This window comes from Lissotriton helveticus, chromosome 6 (genome assembly GCF_964261635.1).
Source record: "Lissotriton helveticus chromosome 6, aLisHel1.1, whole genome shotgun sequence".
Classification (NCBI taxonomy): domain Eukaryota; kingdom Metazoa; phylum Chordata; class Amphibia; order Caudata; family Salamandridae; genus Lissotriton; species Lissotriton helveticus.
In genome coordinates this window covers 2,093,119,883-2,093,135,452 of record NC_136067.1, presented here as the reverse complement: position 1 = coordinate 2,093,135,452, position 15,570 = coordinate 2,093,119,883, and the positions used below count along the sequence as shown (strand labels likewise).

Sequence of the window (15,570 nt, the reverse complement as noted above, 5' to 3'; positions counted from 1 at the left end):
CACACCCACCCCATCAGCCTGGGACGACTCTTGGTGGCCCACATCGCTAGGCACAGCCCCGGAACCCACAGACCACGCACGCAACCTGGGGGTCATCCTCGACTACGCCCTCTCCATGACCAGGCAAGTCAACGCCGTCTCCGCGTCCTGCTTCAACACCCTCCACATGCTCCGCAGGATCTTCAAATGGATCCCTCCCGACACGTGAAAAACCGTCACCCAGGCCCTCATCACCAGCAGACTCGACTACGGGAATGCCCTCTACGCAGGAACAACTTCCAAGCTCCTGAGACGACTCCAACGAATCGAGAACGCCTCGGCACGACTGATCCTCAACGCCCCCCGTCGCAGCCACATCACACCCCACCTGAGAGGCCTGCACTGGCTCCCTGTCAACAAGAGGATCACCTTCAAACTCCTCATCCACAAACACAAAGCCCTACACAACACCGGACCCACAAACCTAAACAACCGCTTCCACACCCCCACCCGAAACCTCCGCTCAGCCAACCTCACCCTCGCCACAGTTCCTCGCATCCGGAAAACCACCGCCGCCGGAAGATCCTTCTCCTACCTCAGCGCCAAGACCTGGAACATTCTCCCCACCAGCCTACGACAGACTCAGGACCTGTGGGCCTTCAGGAAACTCCTCAAGACCTGGCCCTCCTCCCCCCCAGCACCTTGAGACCCTCACGGGTATGTAGCGCGGCGCTTTATAAATGCAGTGATTGATTGATTGATTGATTGACATCAGGTATTACCTCCATAGACGGAACACCATGTGTTTTAGTGTAGATAGCAGCAAAGATTGTACCCCAAGTGATGCAGTCCTCCAGATGTGGTGTGATCCCCATTGGTAAACAGATTGTTAAAATTCTGTGTTTTTCATGAGGGCTAGTATTAGGAAACACTGCTTTGATTTGAGTAATTTTTTGAGCTACCCAGAATGGAATTTGTTCACGTTTTATGGGTAATGACTGTGTGTAAAGTCTGTGGTGTAATTATTAGTGTATTCCCCTGGCGAGAGGTTTGTTGTGGAATAACTACTGTAGGTTGGACTGTAAGAATCCGCATAACATATTGAACCAATTGTCTGTAAATTTTGCTTAGCTCTTTAAGTTGAGCTAATAACTCTACAAATGTCATTTCATCAATGTCAGGATGAGGTGTATAGCCGGCTAAAATCGGCCATGTTGCTCCTGGTCTACCTAGTGGACCAAACCTGGTAATGTTATTTAAATGTTTTAGGGCGCCTTTAAACCAGAGCTCATGCTCCTGGTATGTGAGTGGAATTTCAATATCCTCGAAAGGAATATACTCATCCTGTGGTTCATCTTCTTTGTAGAAGTGAAACATGTGTTACTAGATTTGCTTCTGGGAAGACTATCCATGAATAGAATACCTCTGTCTGGTGATATTCATGTGCCTCTATCACAAAAACTGCCCTACCACCTCTCGATGTCAGGCCATGTTTTATAAGTTTTATAGTGATGGCTTTCCTTAAATTTGGAGGAATGATTATAACATTCCCATTGGTTTCCTGGAAACCTTTTAGGTTGAAAGCTGGGACGACATTTTCGCCTGCAGCTCCGCTGGCTCCGGGATTATCTTCGTTGGCCATTTTGTTGGCTGAAAGTTTGCAGAGCAAGCTTCAAGGAAACAAAGATAAGGTGCACAATATTTTGGAACACTGTATCCTTCAACGTTGAATAAAAACCAAAAACTAATACATAGGATTTTTCGTCCTACTCAGCTATGGCGGATATTATTCCTTACCCACTCCAGATGCCTATTGGAGTATTATGAGTATGGGGTCTCTGAGAAAAGCATGACTGAGTTACTTTAGTATCTAGCGTTACATTAGTGCCTTACTAAACAGTTGGGCGCCATGTAGTGTAGTTCCTATATTCCCAATAGGCTCTGTGCATTGGAATAATATACACTATAGATTTGACATAGGACTGAGGTCAGTATGTCTCTATCGAGTATATTAAACTTAAATGTGTGTATGCCAGCTAACTCAGAGGTCACTAGAAACTTTCTCGAATAAACAAGAAGGGATTAGTCTCTGACAACTGCATAAACATGACAACTTTGTTTCCGCTAGAAACGGAACAATATCTTCAGAGTCGTGGAAACAATAGGTAACTATTTTACTCAGTCAATCGTACATGCTTCGTTTCTACAGAGTTGCACAGAAATAGAGAGACGGGTGTTTATAAAAAGGGTTTATTGAACAGTCTTATTTCTCATGCAAGAGAGATGAACAGCTACAATCGTTAGACAGAATGCGAAGTATAATGCGTACAGCGTAAACAGTAATATAAAATAATACTGTACTAGCATTGTCTGTTGCTATGACATATATAAAAATACATACATAAATAACACAGCCTAAAATACTCAACTGGTGCTTCTAAAATAATCCTACCCCAATGTACCTAACCTAGGTTTGGTACCAGGGAAGTAGTAGGTGCTGTCTTTTAGTTATAGTTTAGGTCTTGCTAAGAATTGCCAAAGGTTTCTCTAGGTTCTAATCAGCACCATACCTTAGAATGAGAAAGGTTGGTATCTCGTTCCCTGGACTCGATTTCCCAACACATCACAAGGGGAGTCAGAAATACTGGAGCTGGATTCTCGGCAGGAGGATAACAGCTTCTGGTCAGTGCGTCAGCTGGGGAGTTGGCTTCCTTCGGCACTTGCTGTAGCGAGTTGCGTTGTGCAAGTAGATAGTCAAACTGCACCGAACCACACCGTGCTTTGTCATAGCAAGTGAAGGTATATTTATACCTTGAAGGTGTTGAGGATTGCCAGTATTGACGTAGAAGTCGGGCATATGAATGTCATCAATAAATCCCTAAGGAATAGATGTTCATGCATAATAAATGAGTTCTTGGAGAAATCAATATCCAAACAAGGGGAAGTCCCTTCAGCTTAAGAGTCTGGTTTTCCAAGAAGTCATTGTGATGTAGATGAACGGATGGAAGTAGCCATGCCTGTATTTGGGTAGCATGGGCTATGCATAAATAAGGACTGGATTTATATGCATATATAAGGGCAATGTGAATTATACTTCTATAAGGGCATGAATCTGGAAACTAACAACAAAGCGAGGGATGGAGGGTCTAAGGGAAGTTTAAAGACCAAGCCCAGGTTATCATCCCCTAATGACCAACCTATAAAACTCATAAACCTGGGGGTCTGGAAAAGAGTAAAGAGCTACTCAAAACAACTAAGAGTTAAAGCTTTATTAGGTACAAGGTTAAAATACCTTTCAATCTTAGAGGTGTTACTAAAAAAAGCAACACAAGTAACCACCAGCAAGCGTAGGTGAAACCCAATGTCTAGAGATGGATTCCCATCAAAGTTTTAGTAGTGCTCTCGTTGTTATCATCTGGTCATCCCAAGGTAGGGATAGGTAGTCCCTTTTTTTTTTTTTTTTTTTTTTTTTTTTTTTATTGAGATGGATCGGAATATAAAAACAGAGTTACAAATATAAATATAAACTGGATAGCATGTAATAAAATCAGACATTTACAAATATAAACTTAAACTGAATAGCATGTGATAAAATCAGACATTACAGTTAATATGTACATTTTCTGTATCTTCATAAAATCTCAACGGTCAGCCGAAATATGACAGAATGTTACAGTCCAGAGAGTGCAGGAGGATCGGTCTCCTATCGGCTCTGAGTCTATTTATCTCAACTCTCTCCAGTTACTAAGGGGAGCCCAAATCTTTTTACCATATTCTTTCCTCCTTTTACCCTTAAAGCTATATAGGCATTCCTCTATATTATGAGTCCCCAACAGCCTAGTTAGCCACATCTGAAAAGTGGGCGCAGTCGGGTCTTTCCAGGCCGCAGCAATTAAGATTCTAAAAACAGCCACGGATAGAAAAATAAAAGCTTCGGCTTCATGTTCAATTCCTAGATTTTCATCCCTGCCGAGCAAAACAGTAGTTGGGGATAGAGAAATTTGGTGCTCTAGCAGCCCCGATAACATTTTTTCCATTTCTGTTAAAACAGGTGTAAGATTCTGACAAGAATAGAAAATATGCAGTAAAACCGCCGGGCCTTGATTACACCTAGGACATTTATCATTGTCTCTTATACCCCATTGAAACAACTTTGCGGGGGTATAATACAGGTTAAAGACCATCTTGTAATGCTGCGCTTTTAAATTAGTTGCTCTTAATACCTTTTTATTCAGTGCAAGAACATAATCTACGTCTATATTTGGATCCCCCATTTTTTGAGCCCAGGCAGATTCTATTTGTCCAATATCATCACCCAACCCCTGCAGAAGATAACTATACCCTATTTTGATCTTCTTGCCACCATTTATTACATACTTCATGAAAGGATTTATCTCCTGCATTAATATTCTCGGTCTGAATGATTTGACCGTTTGCTCTAATTGTTTATATAAAAGCCAGTGGCTAGCAGGAATACCGAATTTTTGTTGTAAGAGATCGAACCCTAATAATTCATCCTTACACATGACATCCCCCAAACATCTGATACCCAACATCTTCCATGTACTGCTATTTCTATTCTGTCCAAGATGAACAAAGGGTTTTGAGCTCCATAGGTCAACCATACCATTAATCTTTGGAATTTTCAAAAATTTCAATATTGCCTTCCAAGTGCCCCACGCACTTAACATTACTTTGCTTTTACTTCTTTTAAAGTGTAAGATGTTAATTTCTCGTGTTAAGAGCCCCCGAGCCCTTTCTCCTACTATTAATTCGTATATTGAAGGAATTCTATAAGAGCCAGGTGGAATCTCTTGGACATCATATTTCAATAAATAATTCATTTGCAACATTAAACAAACCCAATGGTATAACCTCAGATTAGGTGCAGATAGGCCTCCTCCCTCCAATGGTGCCAAAATTCGAACTATAGATCTCCGGATTTTCCCATATTGCCACACGAATTGTGAAAAAACAGCTTCCATTTTTTTTAGCAAACCCTCTTCAACAAGTAAGGGTATGGCACGGAATAGGTACAATAGTTTCGGAAACATTGACATTTTCAATACATTCACCCTTCCAATCAAGGATAAATGTAAAACATCTATTCTTCTCAGTTCCCTATCTATTGAGGTAAGTAAGGGCAGATAGTTTTCCTGAGTAATTTTCCCCACATTAGCATTGATTCTTACCCCAAGGTAAACCGCAGAATCCACATATCTTGGGTCCCTTTTATGAATGTTTTTTGTACCAATTATTATTGTTTTTTCCGTATTGAGCCTATACCCAGAGCACAATCCAAACTCATGTGCCAGATGAGTTAGTTCAATCATTGCCGTTTGTGGATTAGTGGTAGTGATTGCCAAGTCATCCGCATACGCCAATAATTTGGTACTATGACCATTGGTTATAACTGGGGATATATTATCAGAAGCAAGGATTTTCCTAATAAAAGGGTTGATATAGAGTGAAAAGAGTATCGGGGAGCAGGGGCATCCCTGTCGTGTTCCTCTCCTAATCACCACCTCTTCCGACTGCAAGCCCATTGCGGTAATTCTGGCTACAGGATCCGTGTACATAGCTTTAATTGCATTCCTACATTTCTCTCCAAAGCCCCTTCTGGCCAAAACCTCCCACATAAAATCCCAGACCACACGGTCAAAGGCCTTTTCGGCATCTAAAAGAATCATGGCCATATCTCCGCCCGTAGCAGCCATTGCGTCAAATAACGAGATTGCCCGCGCCGTGTGTTCAGTTGTACCTCTTCCCGGGACAAACCCATGCTGCCAGGGTGAGACAAGTTGACCGATAATCCTCCCTAACCTTTTAGCCCATACTTTAGAATAGAGTTTTGCGTCAGAATTTATCAGCGAAATTGGCCGATAGGAGCCGGGATTTTCCTCGGGTTTCCCCTTTTTATGAAATATTACGATATTGGTTTGTTTCCATGTATCGGGGATCTTCCCAGAGCAGATTATTCCGTTAAATAGGTCTACGAGTATAGGAAGGATTTCCACTTCCAAAACCCTATAAACTTCTACTGGTAGACCATCTGGACCTACAGCTTTACCCACTGCTAGTTCATGTAATGCAGTCTTAATCTCCTCTGCTGTAATATCTAGGTCCAATTGCTCCTTATCATGCTCCTCCACCATTGGGCATAGAGGCCCATGATCATGCAAAGGTAACACCCCAGTCTCCTGGTCATACAGTTTCTGATAAAACTTCTGGAATACCTCCATTATTGCTTTTGGGTCTGTATGTTCAACACCATTATATTTGATCTTACCAATTTTGTTTCTATTTGTTTCTTGCCTAATGCGTAGAGCTAAGCCCCTTCCAGCTTGCTCGCCTGTCTCATATCGTCTCGCTCTGTGTGTCTGATAGTCGCAGATCTCCTTCTGCGTAATTATTTTTAAAATCTCCCCCTTAATCAGAGCCATAGTTCTGGCCGATTCCGAACTATCCTGACCTGAGACTATTTCCGCTATATGGCATTTCTCAGCTTCTGCTAAATCTAGGGTGCGTTTTTCCACTTTGCTTCTATCCTCTTTCCTTAGTTTGGCTGCACAGCTAATCGTCTCCCCCCTTAATGAGGCCTTGAATGATTCCCATACGCCATTTCTGGATGCGCTATATCTGTTGATCTCAAAGAATTCTTTCGCCCACTGTTTGATATGTTTAATGAACCTTTCATCATTTAAAAGTTTCCTTTCAAAAGTCCATTTTGAGATTTTCCTTTACATATTGGAGATCTTATACGTCAATATCAAGGGGTTGTGGTCCGAGATAATTCTTGGTAATTTAGCAATTTTAACCTTACAGATTTCTCCCATTGTCACAAAGAAATAGTCCAGTTTAGAATATTTCTGTGCCGGATGTGAGAAGTATGTATACCCTGGGTCCCCGGGCATTTTTTCTCCCCATACGTCAACCAGACCATGTGACTGTATTAGGGAGCCAAGAGCTCTATTTATCTTTCATTTACGCCCTATATATCTGCTTCCCTGTTTCCAATCAGCTGTGATGTTCATATCCCCGCATACTATCATCGGGGTTGCCCAATTAGCTAATTCTTCCTCCAATTTATCATAAACCATTGGCTCATCTTCATTTGGGCCATAAATTACGCACAGCGTAATCCCCATCTGCAATTCCACTAGGGCCCATCTACCAGACCCATCAGTTTTACTACGTTTCACCCCCCCCCAAATTGCATTTTGCTAAAATAGCCACACCTCTAATCATCGATGATTGCGATGAACATCCTATCAACGTATACCCACACATATCCATCAACTTCCTTTTAGCCCAGGGTATATGAGTTTCCTGGATACATAGTATGTCTATATTATTCGATTTAACCCAATGACACATCCTTTGCTGTTTTTTCCAGTCGTTTAGTCCCCCTATATTTATAGTACAAATCCTAATGTCTGACATTATAACCGCATTTCTTCTCCCTACATTGTCTGTTATCCATAAGTCTAGTTCTAGTCATAGTCATACTCCTTTCCATCTCAAAGATTTTCTTTTTTTTTTCCCACTCTTTTCTGCCCTCCCCCTCCCTGCCCTGCTGCCCCTCTCCCCACTCCCAGCCAGAGCTCCACCCCTCCCCCCCCCCTTTCTTAGAGGCGCTCAGACTAAGGTCTGTGCACGTGATGGTTCGCAGCCCGAATTGAGGAGATTAGAACCTGTGGCCCATCCTTAAATACCTATAACCCGCCACCATGTATACTACACACCACATCATCACCACCTATTGTGATAATTTTAACCTAGATAGGAATCCCTTTTAACAAGATACTCCCCTAGTGCAGATCAGATTTGTTATACCGGGCAAATTTAAATATATTAATATAGGTAGTCCCTAGAACATTGAGACATATCCAACTCCCACCTTAACAGACTGGGTGACAGCCCACAGTTACTTGTAGACCAAGTGTTAGAAACACTGATTAAAACAAGCTTCAGGAGCCCTTTGGTGCACAATGTGACCTGTTTTTTTCATACAATTTTATGCTTAAGAACTTTATTGAGCAGTTACATTGCCATGTGACCTGCTTTTAGAATATTTTCAGGTTAATTGTTTTGTTTCTGCAGTAACTTATATTTCTGCAAATGCTGTTTGCTTTTTACTCTGTTTCATTGATGCTGCTCATACTACAGAGTTGGTCAGTGTTGTTAGATGCAGGATGGAGGAGATATCCCTTGTGTCTTGTGGGGGCTGATTTGTTTGTTTCGAGTCTTATGCTCAGTGTATTTTTTTGTGCAAGACAGTTGTTGCAATAATCCAGTCAAAATGATGAAAATAAGTCTTAATTTATTGACAGCACGAATGACATCCATCAGTTAGTTAAATCCAGCCTGTACTGAACTTCAACAGTAAAGTTCCTATCTGTGCTTAGAATTAAGAACATTCTTGAAAACAAACATGTCTCATGCACAGGCATGCGACCACAGCATAACATTTAAAGAGACATGTAATAGATAAGAATATAACAACAGTGCATATGTTGTTTGGGGTAGTGTTGCTACTATGTCATTGCAGATACACATTTATTTGCATATGAAAATATATTTCTGTCCTAATGTTTTTTATGTCATGTTGTCTCAACATTTTACATTACATTAACGCTAGTGTAATTCATTTATTGTTTAATTATCCTTTATGCATGGGATTATGTTATAAGTAAGTGATGCCCAATTTAAAAATCTGTTGTTTACCCATACATGATTGATCACTAGGCGAATGTCTTTGGCCTATTCCTATATTTTGTCTGTGCACGCCCTTGCATGAGGGATCGAAATGGGTTACTCTCCTATTTCTACTACTTACACTGTAGAACCTTACATTGTGACTGTCCTATGGGTACTACTCCCATTCATGCAGATTGTTTTGCATACCCTCACTTGGGGGATATTTGCATTTTGTGTACAAGTCACAATGTGCTACACGTTTTGTTTGACAGTGTGTAAGTCACCCTGTGCTGCACGTTTTGTTTAACTGTGTGAAAGTAACCTTGTGCTGCACATATTGGTTGATGGTGTGTAAGTCACCCTGTGCTACACATTTTGTTTAACTGTGTGAAAGTAACCTTGTGCTGCACATATTGGTTGATGGTGTGTAAGTCACCCTGTGCTACATGTTTTGTTTAACTGTGTGAAAGTAACCTTGTGCTGCACATATTGGTTGATGGTGTGTAAGTCACCCTGTGCTACACATTTTGTTTAACTGTGTGAAAGTAACCTTGTGCTGCACATATTGGTTGATGGTGTGTAAGTCACCCTGTGCTACACATTTTGTTTAACTGTGTGAAAGTAACCTTGTGCTGCACATATTGGTTGATGGTGTGTACGTCACCCTGTGCTACACGTTTTGTTTGACTGGGTGTAAGCCACCCTATGCTACACAATTTTTGACTGTGCTTAAGTCACCCCGTGCTACATATTTTGTTTGCCGCCTTTCGGTTAGGAGCTGCTGTATGCGTTAGTCACCCATTTTCACATGTTTTTTTTGCTGCCCTTACATATGGAGTGGCTTTATGGGTGGGTGTCACCCATGTTCACGGTTTTCCCTTACCTTCTTTACACAAAGGATGTTGGTTGTGTGTGACTGTCCCCTGTGGTTTCTGGCTATTTCGCTCACCCTTGTCTTCGGGGATGTTTTCCCAAGTGTTCTACACCCACTTCTTCTATGTTTTTTACAGAGTTTGAGTTTTTCTTGTATCGTTTTCCTGTGCATCTTCTCTATATTTTTCTTTAATGCCTGCTGTGATTTTCATTGCATATTTCTCTGCAATTGTGTACTTTATCGTAATTTGTCTTTAATGGTTCTTCTTCTTAAAACCTTATTCTAATTGTCAGGTTTATTTTTGTGTTATATAAAGGGGGAGGATAAGTAGCATTCTGTTTAGGTAATTACCCTGTTACTGTCTCCCTAGCTGCTCAGCCAGTGTGAATGTGCTGTGTGGAATGTGGGTGTAATGGACATGAGTGGAATGTTTGGGTGCCGGTGAGGTGAGAGGCTGAGCAGCAGGCAGGCTGCTCCTGGTGGGGCTGCTCTACATGAACTTTCCAACCTGTAACTAAGCCTCAATAAATCTACTTGAAGCTCCATCTCGGCCACTGAACGTCATCTTTGCGGGCAGAAACACAGGGGCCCATTAGGATGTCGGGCGGATTGCTCCTGCCAGCCTGGCGGGGGCAATCTCCCCGACATCCTCACTCGTTTCCCCCCTGGCGAATGGTCTTTCCGTCCGCCGCTTTTCCGCCCCGGTCGCCTTGCGGCCGGGGCGGAAAAGGAATAATATGGTGGCAGTGTCTATCAGACACCGCCAGCCATATTATGATGGGCATTTTACAATGCCCTTCCGTGGTGGCAATGCCGCCACGGAAAGGCATGCGGTCTTCACTTTGGGGGCCCCCTGAGGGCCCCCAAAGTGAAGGAAGGGTGGGGGGTGCACACAGGGGGTACCTGTGATACCCCCTGCATTTGCATATACAATGTGGTAGGCACAGCGCGGTGCCTGCCGCATTGTGTATGCAAATGCATACACACATTTATGGCATTGTGGCGGGCGGTGCAGAAAGCACCGCCCACCACAATGTTATAAATGCAGGATGCGGCAGCCACTGTTGCTGCTGCATCCTAATACCACCCACGGGACCCCCGCCCTTATGGCGGGCGGTCCCAATCCCTGTCAGGATGGCGGGGGGGCAAAGTCCGCCCGCCGTCCTAATGACCCCCATAGTGTGCTAAAGAGAGGAAAAAAAAATCAGAGCACGAAGCAGACTTTGGTTAGAGGAGAGAGCAGGGAAAGGAATCCGTTCAGGAAGGGAGATAAAGTATCCAGAAAGTGAGATTCAGACAATACCATAATCTCAGGATCTGGAGATGAGAGGTTTTCAGTTTCTTGTGAATATAAAACAAGCGTGACTTTGCATTTCTTCTGGAAGGAGGCAGCACAGGGAGGGGCTACTCCCCAAAAAATTTGAGAGATACTTGATTGTTTTTTGAGTTTCTTCAAATCAACACCTAAGGTTTTTTTGTTCCTAAATTTCTTCTGGCTGCCTAACTTTTATGGCAGAGTGTAAATCTGGAAGTTGTGCGAGGAGGGTGGCTTTAACAGTTATATGGGACAGCTGCATTTGTGTCTGGCTTCATACCCCTCTTTGATTATTGGAAGGCGAATGTGATAGTGAATAAAAATAAAATTAATTTCCGGACTGAATGGGACTAGAAACGTAAGGGCATATTTACAAGCCCCTATCACCACTACAAAATGTTTAAATTTGCCATTGAATGACGTTTTGCAACTTCTATGTGTGCTGCATTAAGCAGCAAACATAGATGATTCAAAATGCCATGGATGATTGTTTATGTGCAGGAAGGGAGACCTTCCGACACATAAACAATCATTTTCCCCAACGCAGACACACTTGCCCTATAGTGTAAGGATGCCTGCGTTGGCACTAGGCAGCTAACTCCGCTCCAGCGATGGGGAAAACGCAGGGATACGCAGCATCCTTGTGAATACGGCGCATCCTCGCGTTTTCAGAATGGAGTAGTGTGCCATTAGCAATGTTAGCTTCTCCACTCTGTTGTAAATATGCCCCTTTGATTCTTCCTCATCTGCACACAGCAGCAGACAGGGGAAGAAATCACCTGCACTCCCTTCATGGATACTGAAGCATCATGCAGAAATATCTAACAGAATCCTCTATTATACTCTGGTCAGACGCTCTATCAACTCTTACATTTTTTTTGTCTGGCAGTGGGATATTTTATTTTTCAATTATATCATTGGGTGACATGAATCGTTTTGCAGTTACAACAACTTGCGAACATTTATATATTTTTTTGTTTATTTTTTGGCAACAATCTCTTATTGCATGGCAACTTCTTCTGCTAAACGTTAATTTGGAGCGTTTTTCCAGAGCATTATATTTTGCTTGGAAAATAACACCAACGAAAAACATGCTGTTTATTCCTGCTTGGCATCCTGATTTTGCTAATTTTTTCTATGTCAACTTTTTTTTTTAAAACGCTGATATTAATGAATTTGTCTGGTCCTGACAGCCAAGTGGTGTTTTTTGGCGATTAGTGAATAGCATTGCGCAAAGTGACTGCGTCAAACTCTTACCATTCTTAAACTCTGAAAACGCAGTGCAAAATTAAGAAGCACCCCTCGAGTGTCTGTGGAGCCATAAGTAAATAAAGACCATTGTGTTAATTGGTGCTCTTTCTCTTACAGACAGAGAGGGCTTGTGTCCCTATGAAGGCGATAACATAAAATGTACCTCCCCATTAAAGCCCGACAAGTGCCTAAGTGACGGCGACTGTCCCAAAGAGGAAAAGTGCTGCGGTGCCTGCACAAAGAAGTGCACCAAACCTCAAAGTGGTACGTGGCTCATCTCCTGGTCTATTGCATAACATAATGTACTCATATCTAAGAGTTCAGGGGTGACACCAATCACATGCAAGATAAACCAACCATATGAATAAAGGCAAGCAAAGCCAGGAGCACGATTGGGATTGAGCCTTGTATTTTATCAACTAGGTTTCATGTATATAGCAGGTAGATTTCTATCAGAAATGTTGTACATAGCATCAAAAACACTTTAACAGTGCACTGGCAATTTAGCAAAACACATATAAGTGGCTGGAGATGGAGAAATAAACGTAAAGTATGACAATGCATGCATATATTTAAATTAAAATACTTGCACATTACCAATATTCTGTGTTCCTCAGACAGCCTGGCCAAGGATGAGAAGACAGGCTGAAGGCCTGTATGAGGGTGGTAGTTGTGAGCCATCAGGGGAGGCCTATCTGATATTGGATGGAAGAACATACACCCTACACAACACATAGAATCAAAAAGACTACGGGCTGCATTCATCAAAGTCAGGATTTGCAATTCCTAAATAGCGATTTTTGAGAAATCACTATTTAGGACTCGCCAATCCCTGTGCATGTAGGAATCGCCAAAAAAGTTGTGATTCCAACACATTCCTACACGCAAATTGCGACTCGCTATTAAGGAATGGCTTCCCATTCATTCCATAGGCCTAGAGGCCCATATGAATGAATGGGATTGGATGCGCAATTTGCAAGTACCGAATAGGTACTTGCAAATTGTACATGCAATATGAAGGGTGCAAGGGAGCCAAAAGACCACCCTGTTGCACCCCCAAATGAAGGTATGCCCTTGTGGTGCACACACATGTGTATGCACCACAATGCACAAAGGAATTGCATATCACTATCAACTTCAAGTTGACCGTAATGTGCAATTCTAAATTGCGTAAACGTAATTTGCGATTGCATAAAGCATCGCATTTGAGGGATCGCAATTGCGATTCCCTAACTGCATTTGCAATTAAGTAAATCGCTAAAAATAGTGATTTCCTTAATTGCAAATTGCTAAAAAGGTACATGCATCTCGAAAGGCCATTTTGTGATTGCAAATGGCCTAATTTTGTGAATCGCACTATTTGCGATCTCAAAATGGTTCGATGCATATGCCCCTATGGGCCTCCTTTATGAGGCCCTTATGCTGCTGTTGCATCTCTTTTTGTGGTGCTTTTGCCACATACAAAATGTACCACGCTGCACCATATTTACACAGTGACGCATCTAGGCAGATGCAACACTTTGTAAAACCCTGCGCTACATTATACCTGCATCAGGTATAATGTATGCAAGGTCGGCATTTCAGTGCAGAAAAGGCTTGTAAAAGTGTTGCAGTGAAATCTATGAGATTTCACTGTGACTCTACGGCCTAACAGCGTCAAATCCTTACAGCTGCTTGAAGCAGGCGTAAGGGGTGACGCAGGCCTTTTGACATAGGGCTTGCCCCATGTGAAATGGGACATTGCTGGAGTTGCTTTTGTATACACACTCCAGCAATGAGCCATTTTTGCCCTGACATATCCGTCAGGATTCCTGACGTATCTGTCAATCCCTGTGACATGTAGCGCAGTACAGTAAATATTACGCATCCACGGTGTCGCAAGGAGGGCGCACTGAAAAGTGTTGCATCGCCGTTTTACCGCAGTGATGAAACACTTTTCATAAATAAGGCCCTAACATGGTACATTGTCAATTTGGCCAAACACATATAACTTGTTGGAGATGGAGAAAAAGATGTAAAGTATGACAATGAATGCATATATGTAAATTAACATTATTCTGGATTCCTCAGACAGACTGGCCAAGGATGAGAAGACAGGTTGAAGGTCTGTTTGGGGGTGGTAGTTGTGAGCCAATGAGGGGAAGTCTATATAAAGGTGGATGGGAGAACATACACCCTACACAACACAGAGATATTACTGGGACTGGCCCGAGCGGCATAGAGCCCCTTTATTTATACCCTCTGCAGCTCCCGCCTGGAGGGGTATGTGCATCTCATCACCCACTGTGTATCTCCCAGGTGGGTCACTACAAGAGTTTACAGTCAGTGTCAGTGTGAGCTAGGCAGGAGCTGAGCCTCAGACTGTCCTAACAGAATTTAGGTTTTTGTAAGCTCTTGTTTCAGGATCAGCCATCCAGCTTAGTGCCAGTAGGGATGGGAAGATCTGGTAAAGTCTCTGACTTTGTCAAACAGGGATAATAGGGTGCGCAGAGAAGGGCACCGTTGCCTGCAGCCTGTCCAGAGTCTCATCAATACAATTGTTTGATTCTGATAGATACATCTGCCGTGTGGATTCCTCACCTTGTGAATACCCCTTGCGTCAGCAACATTCGGAAATTCTTTTTTGTAGCCTCGCGCCGACGTGGACTCCTGACGTCATAGAGACACGACCTCGCTCGCGACTCCGCTGACGTCACCGACGCCTATAATAGGCCCACGCCGGCGTGATGACATCAGTTCCCTTTTTTCCGCGTCGTCGACGCTAACGGTTTCGGGATACTCTGTAGCCTTAGTACAGTGTTACTTTATTTCCTCGATTCTCCATTCTCGGATATTTGTGTTCTATTGTCAAGTCGACAAAGAAGACCGGGTTTAAGCCTTGCAGAGAATGTGGGAAGATGATGTCCGTTACGGACCCTCACCAGGACTGCATCTGGTGTTTAAGTTCGGATCATGACGTCGATGGATGTTCATCGTGTCAAAAGATGAATCCGAAGGCTCTCCGTGAAAGAGAATCCAAGCTTCTTGTGGCCAGGCTTAAGGCGAGTAAGGTGAAAAGATCATCGAAGCACTCGAAGAAGTCGAGGTCGAGATCCAGGTCGAGGTCTCGGGAGGCGTCGGCTTCGAAGTCTTCGTCCGGTCACACCTCTGGTTTTCACAAGAAGCACAAGAAAAGGAGGCATGGTTCCCATCATCATTCTAGATCGAAGTCTCCCAAGAGGATGAGGTCGAAGGTGATTCCTCTTCAGGTGTCGGATCGAGAAGGTGAGGCTTCGCCTTCGGAGTCGGTGGTCCAGTCTCCGATTCCAGTTACGGATCCGTCCCCGGCTCCGTCCCCGACTCCATCTCTGGCTCCAGAGGACACAGTTGGGGTTCCTGTTGAGGAGGAGGTTTCGAATCCTGTTGAGGAGACAGATTCGAACGTGCCACGAGGTCAACCTGAGCATCCACC

General features: G+C 43.1%; 1 protein-coding gene across 9 annotated transcripts in view; it reads left to right on the top strand.

Annotated features, from left to right (window-relative positions):
• The window catches only part of LOC144764028 (uncharacterized), a 1,051,947-nt gene that overhangs the window by 806,124 nt on the left and 230,253 nt on the right, over positions 1 to 15,570 (top strand). For 8 of the 9 annotated variants that reach the window (XM_078650166.1, XM_078650163.1, XM_078650162.1 and 5 more), the window contains one exon: positions 12,237 to 12,383. The exons of the other annotated variant lie outside the window; for it this stretch is intronic. In XM_078650166.1, coding sequence (XP_078506292.1) covers positions 12,237 to 12,383 — 147 coding nt within the window. The remainder of the gene's footprint in view (positions 1 to 12,236; positions 12,384 to 15,570) is intronic. 9 annotated transcript variants of the gene reach the window in all.